The sequence below is a fragment of the Nannobrachium achirus genome, assembly GCF_963921795.1.
Source record: "Nannobrachium achirus genome assembly, chromosome: 8".
In the NCBI taxonomy this organism is placed as follows: Eukaryota; Metazoa; Chordata; class Actinopteri; order Myctophiformes; family Myctophidae; genus Nannobrachium; species Nannobrachium achirus.
Window position 1 is genome coordinate 12,348,555 of NC_137817.1, and position 13,727 is coordinate 12,362,281.

A 13,727-nucleotide genomic window follows, 5' to 3' on the forward strand; every position below is an offset into this window, starting at 1 on the left:
AGCGGACAGACTGGGACAGACTTCTACTGTGTTGACTGAATCACTGTCGCAAAATTTCTGTGCTTTTTTATATAATATTATAAATGATCTAGCCTCGTTGTAAAAGTTATATTCCCGGTATCTGCCGACTGGCTACCACTCCACTTTTATCTCTGCTTCTTTTCTTTCTTATTCCTGACTTTTTACTTTCATGACTCTTAAAACCTAAAAGCTTATCTTTTCCTTTTCCTATTTTATCTATCTTTCCTCCTTTACCATTTCCTCCCCCCTCTATTCTCCTGTGTAACATCCTGGGATCAACCTTATGCATAGTCTGGTCATGGCTATGTGTGTTCACCTTAAATTAACAACTGTTTTGGTTGTACAAATGAAATTGAACAATTAAAACATGCCCCAAGAAACAAACAATTTTACAGTGTTCTTCTTTTGACATGTTTGAGCCATGCACGGCCACAGACACACCGTATGCACTGCACACATGAACAAAAACTACGTTATCAAAACATATCTACAGAGAAGAAGAAAAAAAACAAGAAAAAGAAAAATGGAAAGAATTTGAAAGTCTTTATTTTTTTGCTTCACACAATATATCCTTGGAGACATGCAGGATTGCAGGTCGGTCATTTCTGTAGTTTCAGCCCACAAGTATGTTTCACTGATAATAGCAACTGCTTCAAAACACTACAAGAACTCTCTAGTGAAGTCTTTAAGCATGGCCCTAAAAGTATCGGAACAGTTCAGAAAGTTAGGCCCAGGTGAGACAAAATGTTGCAAAACATCAGCCCTAAGTCACAACGTTCACATTTTAAGACATTGGTGGCCAACTGTTGCAACTGAAGTAAACCCATGAAGCAAACAAACATCATTGTAGTTTTGTACTGCTGTATAGTCTGCCAACCATTATTTCCATTCAAATTCAATGTTTTCTATAGTCTGCTAACCATTATTTCCATTAAAATTCAATGTTTTCTTAAAGGTTGCATACTTTAAAAAAGAATTGTTTCACCTTCGAGTTATGAAAATACCAGTTGATGGTATGCAACAATATTCTGATTACCGGTAATTTAAAGTGTTTGGAGTACATACAAGTAATTCTTGGTGGGCATTGACAACAGATTATGTGGATGTGGTTTTTTCTGTCTCGTAGCCATCTTCTGTAACTGAGCAGCTGAGGGCCTCAGTCAATTATAGAACGTTCTCCAAAGACTGTATTTCGGCCAGGTCATTCAAAGTCACATTCTTAACATAACCCAGTGTCTTAGAGCAGTTCAATATAGCCCTCTCTCACCCTGGGTACATACTGTACTTCAAAACTGTAGAATGGCTTGACATTATTCACTGGCATGATTGGTTAACAGTCATATACCATTCAGCACTAGTGGAATCTGATTGGTCAACAGTCATATCCTCTGCAGTACTAAAGCCAGAGTAGTCATCTGGGTGGGCTACGGTGTTTTTATACAGCCTGATTGATGCTTTGTTTTATCAAACATGTTGCACAACACTGCAATGAATACATCAAGCTCTGGGCTGACTAATGTCTGAGTGTTGCAAAGCAACGGTTTAGGGCAAATGTTATGGAGCGCAGAAATTACATTTCTTTTGAGTGTGTGACATGATCATTTGGTTTAGAGAGAAAACACAAATGTAACAATCTGCAACCAAGTGCTCAGAAACAGGTTTGACCGCTGCAACTGAAAATCGTTACAAAGCAAGATGCCATGATTGGTGTAAGATGCCTTTTCAGACTGAATCAAGAAAAGTCGAATTAACTCCACTTACAGATTACAGTTTGATACAAAAACCTACTGTCACGTTACCATATCAGCAAAGAAAAATGTTGTTTAGGAAGCGGATTTGAACTGTAGTCAGGGTTCCCACACATTTTTACCAATTCATTTCCAAAACCTTTCCAAAACTTTTCCAGAATATTTAAGCCAATTTCCAGGACTATATAACAATAATTCAGCCCAATAACAGGTCGCTTACTCCTATGCGCAATGCCCAAAGACAGGTAATGTAGTGTTTTCAGGCTGTGATCCCCGAAATAATCATGTTTTAACTGGGGACCCCGGCACCCTGACAAGCACTAAGAGTTGAGTAATTTTGTATAACACGGTTCTATTGTGAAAATAGCAGATCTACATGCTCACAACGCCTCGCGCTGCGAGGCGTTGTGAGCATGTAGATCGGCTATTTTCACAATTTCTGCCTCTAATATTTGACAATTTGGCAAATGTTTAATTTGTCATTTCAGGGGAATAACAAAATCAATAACCAAAGACAATGCATAGCTATTTTTTCTAGGACCTTCCAGGACCTTTGATCAATTCCAAAACCTTTCCAGTACTGGAAAAATATTTTTCTAATTTCAAAATATTTCCAGGAATTTCATGACCGTGGGAACCCTGTGTAGTGTTACAAAAACAATTTTGGAAGGGATCTTCTTGACAAGACAAAACACCTTTATTTGGCTGCAAGTCGATAGAACAATTAAAATAGACAGCATGTTTCGTGCTACTATAGCCTTCAAACCAACAGGTAGAGAACTGGTATGTACGGTGTTGTATACAATTACAGTAGATCTACTGTGAACTGAAGCCAAATGCCTTCTAACTTGTATTTCCCAAGAATAGTATAGTAATCACAGTTTGTATTTGTACTTTTTTACTCTTGTCTTAGTATGATGGCCTTGTAATGCAGACATTCAACGCTGGTGTATGCTCTGCTGTCCCAAAGACAGGATCCTAAAAAAAACACAGTACGACGTTATGGTCCATTTCCATCAAGTCAAATAGAGGTTCTATAAGGAGACTAGTGGAGTTCACAGGAACGAGCCATCCGACCAGTAATCAAACACTATGTTTACATAGGAACAGCAACTTTAGAAACCTAGTTGTGGCACTGATGTGATCTTCTCAGACCAGGCTGTCTAAACACGCAGGAAACGTCACGTGGTTTCTCTGGCCCGTTTAGCAAGGCACCCAGTTGCAGATGGGCATTGAATGACAACATTACATTGGTGTAAAAAAAAAGAAGAAAAGAAAACAACATCATCATGAACATAGGCACGTGCCTATCAAAGCAGATTTGCGCAGATGCCTTTGTAGTTTGACCATGAGTGTCCTGAATTTGGCATTGTATGCCCACGGCTTCCTGGCCAGCTGGCACAGTAAAAAAAAAAGCAGGAAAAAAACGGGGAAAAAAAGAGATAGATAAGAATAAAATCTAGAATGCCAATCTGTTATTCAGACATCCAGGTGGCAAAGAGGTAAAGTACCTGTTAACCACGGTGGAGACTGCATGGGGTTCAATTCTTCCACGATGCCTCAGGCTTGGCCTGGGTGGGCGGAACGCCAGCCAGGACGGCATTCTCTGTCACTGCACTAAGTGACTCCTACAGGGTGGTCCGAGAGTGCGGCTGTTCAGCGGGAGTGGAACAGGGAGGAGGGATAGCGTGTTCCTCCGCACGCGTTAACGTGATCGCAGTGAAAATAATCAGCTGGTGACTCCATATCAGAGGAGATGTGGTCGTCTACTCCAGTGGTTCTCAAAGTGGATTCCAGGACTCTGTGGGTTCCTTTTAGGCGGTCTAAATTGACCCTTACAAGTCTGTAACTCTGACAGTGTACGAATGGAACCAAATGGACCCGTTAGGGGAGACCTAAAAATGTGAAAGTTTGAGAGACCTCTGGTCTACTCATTCCCAGTCCAAATAGTAGGAGTTGACAGTGACAGAGACTATACCGTACAAACATGGCGGGAATTGGCAATCACTAAATTTGGGAGAAAAACAAAACAAAACAACAACTTTATAAATTGTTTCCTGGTATGCTCCATAGTAAGACTTACAACACTTCCCATAAAGGTGCATCCTCTTTGCCAACCCCATTCTACAAATCTAATGAGCATGCCTGAATCAAATGGTCAGATGCTTAAAAGCCTGATTTATACTTAGTTGCTTGCCAGTGTCACATAACCGAAAATAGCAGATCTACAAGCTCACAACAAGTCACAGCCAGCGCGCAAGGAATTATAAATCAAGCCTTAGAGTTTGCTTTAAACTACACAAGTACCAAGGTGGTGGGGTTTACGGCATCAAGACAGTTAACATAATTATATCAAGTATATCACTTAATAGTATATTTAATTGTCTTTTAAAATGCTGTGAATAGTTGTTTTTTTTACTCTTTCTGTTACTCCGTTGTTCTATGTTTTGAACCCCACTCCTCTGCTACATAAGTAGGATAAAATAAACCCTAAAAAAATACTATTTGGTTCAGTCTCTGCATGCACACAAGATGGAAAACATAAACCACCTGTGACAGATCTGTGAAAGATCAAGTATCTCAAAGAAGTACACAATGATTCTCTACTTGAGAGGCCACTGGGCTTTTAAGGGTCAATAACGTTATCAACAATTACTGTATTCCAGAGGAAGAGAATAAGGTAACTTTTGACATTGGAGAGCACAGGATCAGAGCAAGACATTCTAACCTCAACACATGGCTCAGAGTAGCAGTACTCCTCACAATCATCTCAGCTCAGGACTCAGACATTAGGCAGCTTTGATAGTCGGTGACCAACGCAGAAGCCATGTTGGTACAACTAACAGACTTCAGTTAGGATGGTGGCCAAACACGAGTCAGAATTATACCAGAAATGGTATCAACGTGCAACGTACGGTAACTGTCCAACTTAACAGGGAAATGGGCATTGTCAGGCTGCTGGGCAAAACTGTAGCACTCTGTCTTGCAGCTTCTTTCAGTCCGTCAAGCTTCTGCATTTCTGCATGTCTCCCCCCTGGAGCCTGGAGGTCAAGACTGCGGCCTCACTTCTTAAATATTTGTGGCAAAATCTGTTTGACGCAAACCAAAAGAAATTTAAATGGGGGGGTCAATCAACCGCCCATTTTAAAAGCATACGAGGGGAAAAAAAAGAAAAACTATTGGGGGAAAAAAATCTAAATCTGAAACAATTATTTAAATAGCAGCTCTTTAAAAAGGAATGATGACAAATATGATACAATAGGAATAACCATGTTGACACAACAAGTTATCAGTCTTCATCGTCACCACCAGCATCTCCATAACCATCGTCGTCGTCATCAAATATGAAATCATTAAAAAATAACAGTTTGACTGGTTCTGGTTCACAGATTATGGAGGAGGTGGCGTACTCTAAGCAGGGGTTTCAAAGGTCACTAGCAGTTCATCCATAAGTGTGCCGGTGGTGGCAGTCTATGCATGTCTGGCTGTGCATCCATCTGTCTGTCAACGGGGTAACCAACGAGTCTTTAATGGAGGCGAGGCGAAGCCAGCTAAGTCACAGAGAGGGTGAGGGGGGGGGGGTGAAGAAGAAGAAGTGGTGGTTTCACATCCTTATCCTTCCTCACTCCCATCGTCCTCATCTCCTCCTCTCTGCAGAGCCTGGGGGACCCCCGGCCTCGCCCCCACCCCACCTCAGAGCTCCAGCTCCTTGGACACTTTGGTGGCGATGTCTCTGAAGGCCAGCGGCGCCCCCCACAGGCGCTTGAAGCGCACGCCGCTGCTCTGGCCCGGCGGCCCACTGGGCAGCTGGCACACCTCGGCCTCGAAGGCCACGCGGGCGCCGGCCGCGCCGTGGGTGCAGGACAGCAGGAAGGGCCCCGCCAGGTGGACCTGGCACCCGCAGCCCTGGGCCGCCTCGCGCAGTGCCAGCACCACCTCGGCGGGGTCCCGTTGGCTCCGTACCCTCACATCCCAGCCGCATCTGGGGGTCCGGGGCTCGGCCGTTTTCTGATGCCCAGATAGATGGCGACTGGATGGAGACAAAATACCGGGGAAGGGAGTGTATATGGAAAGGAAGATGAAAAGAAAGGGGGTGGGTGAGGGGTTGAAGGGTTGAGAGGTTTGGTGCAGAGGTAGGGGGCACAGATGTGTCATGGAGAGAGAGAGAGAGTGTGTGTATGGAATGAAGGAGAAGAAGAAAATAAGTTAATATAATATATTAGTGTGTTTGATTATTTTATTTACTAGTAACTTGGTATTTTTAAATGTATGTGTGAATGTACTCTATGTATCAATGTGGGATACGATCCAGTATGATTGAGAATTTGATAAATATATGAGCTCAGGGATTCATCACTGTGATATTGAAACAGTCATGTCAGTTTGTATTTTACCCGTTTTCTGTGAATAAAATGGTTATGCAAAGGGAATGTCTGTAAGAGTTGCCAATGTAATACTATCTGTCCAGTATTTAGTCAAACTTTAGGTAAGGCTACTCAGTCAGCTATATTACAGTTTGGGGTTAATTTTTCTGGCTCTTACTTACGGTATGTTCACACAAAATATATTTTCACCATCAGCATATCGTCGTTGTCGGGTGAAAAAAGGTTTTGGGTGTCCAAAACCATTCGTTTTGCATTTATCATTTAAAAAAATAACTGAACTAGTGAAAACAGCCGATCTACAAGCACATAACGCCTCGCAGCGTGAGGCGTTGTGTGCTTGTAGATCGGCTGTTTTCACAACTTTTGTGTGACGGCCCTTATATGATGAAGCAGGGCTTTACTTTGCGAAAGAACGTACACATTTGAAACTTGGAGATACAAGGTTTCCGCCCGACAACGACGATATACAAGATTAACTTCGTCCAACTCACCTTTCTATATTCTATACGTACACAACCCGTGAGGAGTAGGGTACAAATGAAGGGGAGCAGGGGCAAACATACATCAAGGGATTAAGTTTTGATTAAACACAAGTTGATTTCCGGACACAACGCACTCACAGGCATCATCTACCACAAAGCACCATTTTCACTGTCTAGTATCTACAGTATAACTCAGTAACTAAGGCTAGCATGGCGGTGCTACAGTAGTCCGTGCTGCCGTTGTTTTACCTGCTGGTTTTAACCTGAGACTGAGATGAAGGTATAACCTGGGTCAAGGCCGTGGCTGGGAGGAAGGCAGAGACACTTAACTCTTTAACAACTCAACTCTGAGAGAATACAAATGGAATCAAATGGACCTGTATAGTTGATGCCTCATTCATACAGGTTGATGCCTTTAAATGCAATGTAAAATAGCGTTCTGAATACGAATTGTTTCACTTGATCACTGCGTGGTATTAAAGTTCTGGGTGGATGTATTCATGACCTATGAATTACAAATGGATAAATTAACAGTGAGGACTTTACAGAGTATCTCTATGTCATGAAGAGATTGACACTAGAGCAGCTCGGATAATTAAAGCCTTTTATTTAGGTGGTAGAACAAAGAAATAATTACTAGTCATTTTTAGTAATAGCACCTAAATAAAAGGTTTTAATTGTCCACGCTGCTCCAAAGCCAATCGCTTCTGCAAGGTTTCTTTCTCCCTGCTCCTGTGACGCACCGGACCAGCTGCATTAGGATGAGGCACGCCGGTAGAATCCCTTTGTATCTCTATTTCATCTGTCATGTCCCTCTCAAATAAATACAACAGCGATCCATGGCATTGGTCCGAAGGTTCATTATTCCGAAGGTTCATTAGTCCGAATTTGTTAAGAATACTATGCCTAACCCTAACCTCAGTAACCCTAACTAAATTCGGAATAATGAACCTTCGGACTAATGAACCTTCGGACTTATGGGCAGTCCCCGGTGTTAAAAACAAAGGGTTGAACTACGCCGGTATAATGTTATTGAGGAACCAGACAAAGTTTGATACTAGTCCGGCATCTCCTTGTTCCTTTCGATGTTTCACCCCTCAATTAGCCAGTAGCTATGCCCCTCCCTAAAAGCTTTTGTCCAATGCTAGCTTAGCAACCGGCAGCTTGCCAAGGCAAACCTTGGCAAGCAGGAAGTTATTCTAAGCTAGCATTGGACAAAAGCTTTTTGGGAGGGGCATAGCTACTGGCTAATTCCACCGATCATACATTCAACTTAGAAATAAAACAACTTACTTTGTTGTTAAGACATTATCGATATTACTGTACCTGGAATGACTTTACGGTCAGTTATTCGGTTTACTGACATCGCTTTGGATAAGTGTGTATAAGGTGGTGAAATGTTAATGTATAAAGAGAACGCACTGCTACGGACGCTAATACGTCTGTCACAACGCTGAGGAAGGTTGAAAGGTTGAAACGATCGTTCTGATTGAGGCAAAAATAAGTCCATATGAAAAGGACATTGAATGAGTCCTGGCTGTGTACTCATTCTCATGAAATGAAAATATATATCACGTAGAGTAAAATATAAAACCATGAACTCACCTTGTGACCGGAGATCTGCTGAGTCTCTCAGGTTCGTCTGTGACCCTCAAGAGGAAAACAAAGTTACACATTAGGAATACATCAGCCAATAACAACATGCTACAGACCACTTCCCGTATCAATGCTCCAATCAGCAGCAAGGCCACATCAGTCAATCACCCAATCACAACACAGGACACCACAATATAAATGCAAACTCCAAATCACAGATGGATCATCACCAACCTACGCTTACTATACCGAAAGCACACGAAAACAGGATATCGGAATCACCAACAAAACAGAACAGAATGGAAAGGAAAAGGTTTAACAAAAGGACGGGTGTGAATGAAGAAAGTATAATGTGATGCTAGAATAGGTAGGGGTGGAGACCAGAGGCTGTCTGAAAGCATAGAAGCTTCCTTTGCTCCAATGACACCATTCTGTAAATTAACCAGTCACTCAAATCCTTACATCACAACAAATATCAAACTGTGCCCAGCAGCTTCTCCTCATAAATGGGAAAGACTAAATGCAGTCACTCCATTTTTTTTAATTGGGCATGTGGATGGTGCAGGGGTTCTAATGTCGATTAGAATCTAATCGAACCGCGATGCAGCCAGTTTAGCCAAGAGTATTTCTTTACGAACACAATTGGGCGTGTTCAGGCACGGAGGGTGATCTTTGTCGCTTATCTACTTCCTCCCGAGATGGAAATTCAGTATTTTTCTTTCTTCTTGACTTATACACAATATAATGCATTACCCACAAACTACCACCAGGGGTCATTGTTACTGTAATTACTGTGACATTTAACTAGCCTGGAGCCAGCCTATATACTAATGCAGCTAACATCCCCTCCTTGTTTTAACATGGGTCGGGATGTCTAGCTGGCTAGGCTAACATTTAACCACTTTCAACATGGAATCCCTATTTTAACAGTGGCTTTACGGCCAAGCTAGCAACCAATCTACATCTCCTTCTGGCCTGAGGGAGATGTAAAACTTTCATTGACAGATTGAGACACAATCTGCCTCTCTACTAGAGCAGAGATACTACATATTCCGTAAGTGTTGGAGTGTTCTGGAGCAAGACACCCCAACTGATCCCCCCTGAGCTGACCATCACATGGGTAAAGCAGCTGGAACTGAATTTCCCCCATGGGATAAATAAATAAAATAGAGAGATATTTTAGGTGATACAGATCAGACAAAACAGATCAGATTTGACTATGGTTAAGCTACAAATCCACAAACTTTGAACTTTGAAAATTGAAGATCCCTGGCACTATATCATGTTCATTTGTACACTCTCAGAGTTAACAAAATCCTCAGAGAGTGAACGGCAGAGAGTGTCCTTGTATCTACAAGTGAACCTGTAGATCGGCTATTTTCACTCCTTTTGTGTGACACTATTGCAGGGCTTTGGTCTGCAAGAAAAAAACCCATTTACAAAAAAGTTGAAATATGGAGATAAGAGGTTTCTGCCTGACAGCAACAATATAGTTCCAGTTACTGTTTGTTCTGTATGTGCAATAGCCTCCATAGATCTATCCGTTTTATGAATAAATGGAGTCGTCTTTTATGTACAGTGGCCAGTAGTCATTTTTGTGTCGTGAGACCTAAACTATGCTCTTCTTGGCCAGACCTTTGACCATAGCATCAGTGAACTATGTGCGTTGGCTGTGTGTGCATACAGTATGTGCACACATGCATTACAGTCACTAAGTATAATAAGGGCCCTTTTTGTGTAGTAGAGACTTTAATCTGCCCCCGAGGTTTTGCTTCTTGAGAGAGCATAAAAGGACGTATGCTTTGTAGAGAGAGAGAGAGAGAGAGAGAGAGAGAGAGAGAGAGAGAGAGAGAGAGAGAGAGAGAGAGAATTAGAGTAAGATTCTTCTTTAAGAAGCAGAGAAATCCTTGGGTTACATAACTAATCCTGATTTAACATGTCAATGATGCTTAGCGAGCGTGTCAATTCAGGATAACTTCAGCAGACTGAGGATCTTCCTATCAACAGACTACAGAGATTGTCTGATGACTGAGTAAAGAAACGCGCTTGTGTGACCAGAAGGATGTCATCGGTCTGCCCTACATATGATATGACAAAGGTGATCTTGGGGCAATCTTAATGGAAATGCTTTGGAGCACTTTGAAAGAATGTAGAGGCTCAGTGTCTGATATTTAAAAGGGACATTTGTTGCAAAGCTCCACGGCTGAATACGAGTAGCCAGTCGTTACTTTACTAGTCAAACAAAGCGCACACACTCAGTGAATCTTTGCACAGTGGTACTTAAATGGGGTCCAGGGACCCCCAGGGTTCCTTGAATGGAGTCCCCGGCAAAATGAGTTAATATAGCACCAATTTAACCCGATTTCATACCAGCACTTTGGTTATTCAAAATGTGTCGATATACTAACTCACAGAACGTCACGATGCAACGCGCAGTGAGCGTTTTAAAAACTGAAAAATGTGGAATCATTTATAAACAGTTTTCTCTTACGGAGGACCCGGGCACAAAACGGTTAAGTACATATCAATTGATTTAATATATCAAACAAAGGGTTACATTCGTTCTCCTGCTATGCCGCACAAATGGAATGCCCTGCCGATAGCCTTAAAGGATTGTAAATCCCTACTCTCCTTTAAAACCGCTTCGAAAAGTCACTTACAGGTGGCTGCAACTCGAAACTGGTAAAAAATAAAAATAAAATCCTATCCTTACCTCCCCCTGACCCTTTTTACTGTAAATATCAATTATCTTGTTTTTCTGATTGTGTTATGTTTTTTCCGCACAGTAGTTTATTTGCCTGCCATTTAATGTTTTCATGAATTGATTACAAAAGGACCTCAAAGCAAATAAGCCATTACACTTTCTAAGGTATTCAATCAAGCAATCAATTTGGGGTTTCTTGACATGAAACTGGTTTATGACAGGATTAAACAGGAATATGTTGTCTACTTCCTGATCCTCTGATCCCCCCCCCCCCCCCCACACGCCCTGTTATGCTCTTCAATCCTCCCTCCCTCCATTTCCTGTCCATCGCAGGTCCGTCCCTCACACAGAGACACAGACATGCCTTGGCGAGTAGTATTTGTTAACAGCACGGGAAAACATGTGGTGTTCATTACATGCAGTGGTGGGCAGTAACTAAGTACATTTACGTGAGTACTGTACCTACATTCTGAGGGAATTCCTTTTCTGCAAGCTGGTGACTTTCACTACGCTATATTTTAAAAAGAAATAGTGTACTTTTGTACTCCACTACATTTCTAAAAAGGGACTCTAAGGGACCAAAACTTAAAAGATATTATGAATGAACCACCTGGATTAACCCTATTTCAAGTATAGAGAAAATAGCAGATGTACATCTGCCCTTTTAACTATCTATTTTTTTTAATTATGAAAATGTACTTTGTAGTTTGTCATTTTGAATACTTTATCAGAGTAGTGGTTCTCAAAATGGATTTCAGGGACTCTCTAGGTTCCTTTATGGGGGTCTAAATTGACCCTTACAAGTCTTTAACTTTGACAGCGTACAAATGGAACCAAATGGACCCCAACGTGTCCATTTGGTTCCATTTGTACTCTGTCAAAGGGGAGACCTTCAAATTTCAAAGTTTGAGAACCACTGTATTAGAGTACGGTATATACTTCGTCCACCAGTGACCAAATGCCTCATAGTGGTACAGTAAGCCTGGGACACCAGGAGGCTCAGGGTGGTGTGTGTACGAGGGCTGCATGAATGCCTACCTCGGCTAATGTACTTCCGTTCAATAAAACCTAATGCACTTTAATCCATTTAAAATCACATATTTGTACACTCTGGTGGTCCATTGCACTCGGTTATTCGGGGTTTAAACCTTGTACCGATGTTCTTCATGCTAAAAGGTGTGTGTGTGTGTGTGTGTGTGTGTGTGTGTGTGTGTGTGTGTGTGTGTGTGTGTGTGTGTGTGTGTGTCAAAGAGGCCCATTACCGTTTACATTAGCTAATGTACATCCATTCAATAAACCGTAATGCACATGAATCAATTAAAATGACATAATTTTGTTTAGGGCTGATGATGGTGTTTTACTTTGTCCTAACATCTCAAAATGACAGCCTAAGGAGGTCTAACATTTGTCCTAATCACTACAAAATAAAAGCAAATCCAATATCAGACAATGAACCATGTCCACCCTTTGTTGTTCCATCCAGAACCCACCCATCTGTCATTTTGCTTTTGACCAGGTAATGCTGCTGCTGTTCCATCTACAGCCTCTAGGAGGAGATATAGCACGGAGCCTAGTCAGTCAGCTGAGACAGACAACCAATGGGAGAGACATATACGGTCACGGCAGGAAGCCAATATGGGAGGAGGAGGGATGACAGGGCACTGGCGGTCAGGCAGACAGACAGATAGACAGACACAGGCAGGCAGGCACAGACAGACAGAGAGACAGAGAACAACTGACAGAGTTGACGGACAGAGTGACAGACAGGAAGCAGCCAGAAAACACCGGAAAGGAAGACTTACTAACTGTTTTTGTCCCCTGAGGGAGGGTGCAGCCCGAGATGGACTTGTTTGAGCTCTGACGCTTAGAGGGGTCAAGAGTGACCCTAGGAAGAGAGAGAGGAGGAAGAAGAGAAGGAGATGAAGATGAGAAGGATGGAAAACATACAACGATTAGCGACAACAGAGGAACGAGAGAGAGAGAGAGAGAGAGAGAGAGAGAAATGGAGAGAATGGACAGTAAGGACAGAGATGACAGAATATAGATTGAAACAAACAGATGGAAACGAAAGAAAAGGAAGGACAAAAGATAGGCAGGTGATCATCAGCAAGGAAAAGCAAATGTATTTAAGAAAGAAACAAACAAAAACAAACAAACATGTAAAGCTCCAATAGACAGCCCAGATTAAGATTATGAGAGACATCGATGGACAGCATGCCTGAGTCTAACAGTATTTGCAAATTGTTGTTGGGTGTTTGTTATAATCTGCTTGGAGTACCAGAAGGGTGGGGCCAGGGGCGTCACAAGGGGGGGAAAAGTGGGACTGAGTTACTAAGGCACAAGGTGGAGGGGCCTGGAATTATTTTATACTTTAGCTATTTTTCAATAGTCAAAGCACAAAGTAATGCATAATAATGCGTTCCCAGTCTAAATGGGTTAACCCCCTATGAAGAACATTCATGGGGGGGCCAGCAGTGAATCCTTGTACCCAGGGCCCAGAATTTGGTGCGACACCCCTGTTGGTGAGTGCTCATTGTCTCCACCAGGCCGAAGGCGTGGCCGAGACTCTGGCCGAGAATATTACTAATATTACTCCATTTTTCAATTCCATCCTTAACTGGCTAAGATTGGCTTCCGAAGTTTGCAGGAATGGCTCGCTTTGAACAAAAATATCTCAAATCACGATCGTCTGATTGCCGTGAAACTTTGAACGCACATTACCACTATAGGCTGAGGAAGGTCATCCTACATTTTTCATATCAGCCTCCGAGGAACACATTTTTCGAACTCT

General features: G+C 42.2%; 1 protein-coding gene across 3 annotated transcripts in view; it reads right to left on the minus strand.

Annotated features, from left to right (window-relative positions):
- Window positions 1-2,221: 2,221 nt before the first annotated feature.
- The window catches only part of mark4b (MAP/microtubule affinity-regulating kinase 4b), a 103,237-nt gene continuing 91,731 nt past the window's right edge, over window positions 2,222-13,727 (minus strand). For 2 of the 3 annotated variants that reach the window (XM_080732394.1, XM_080732393.1), the window contains exons 16-17: window positions 8,242-8,286; window positions 2,222-5,799 (exon numbers count right to left, since the gene is read on the minus strand). In XM_080732394.1, coding sequence (XP_080588520.1) covers window positions 5,463-5,799; window positions 8,242-8,286 — 382 coding nt within the window. In that variant the 3' untranslated portion in view covers window positions 2,222-5,462. The remainder of the gene's footprint in view (window positions 5,800-8,241; window positions 8,287-13,727) is intronic. The other variant, XM_080732395.1, reaches the window with a different exon arrangement.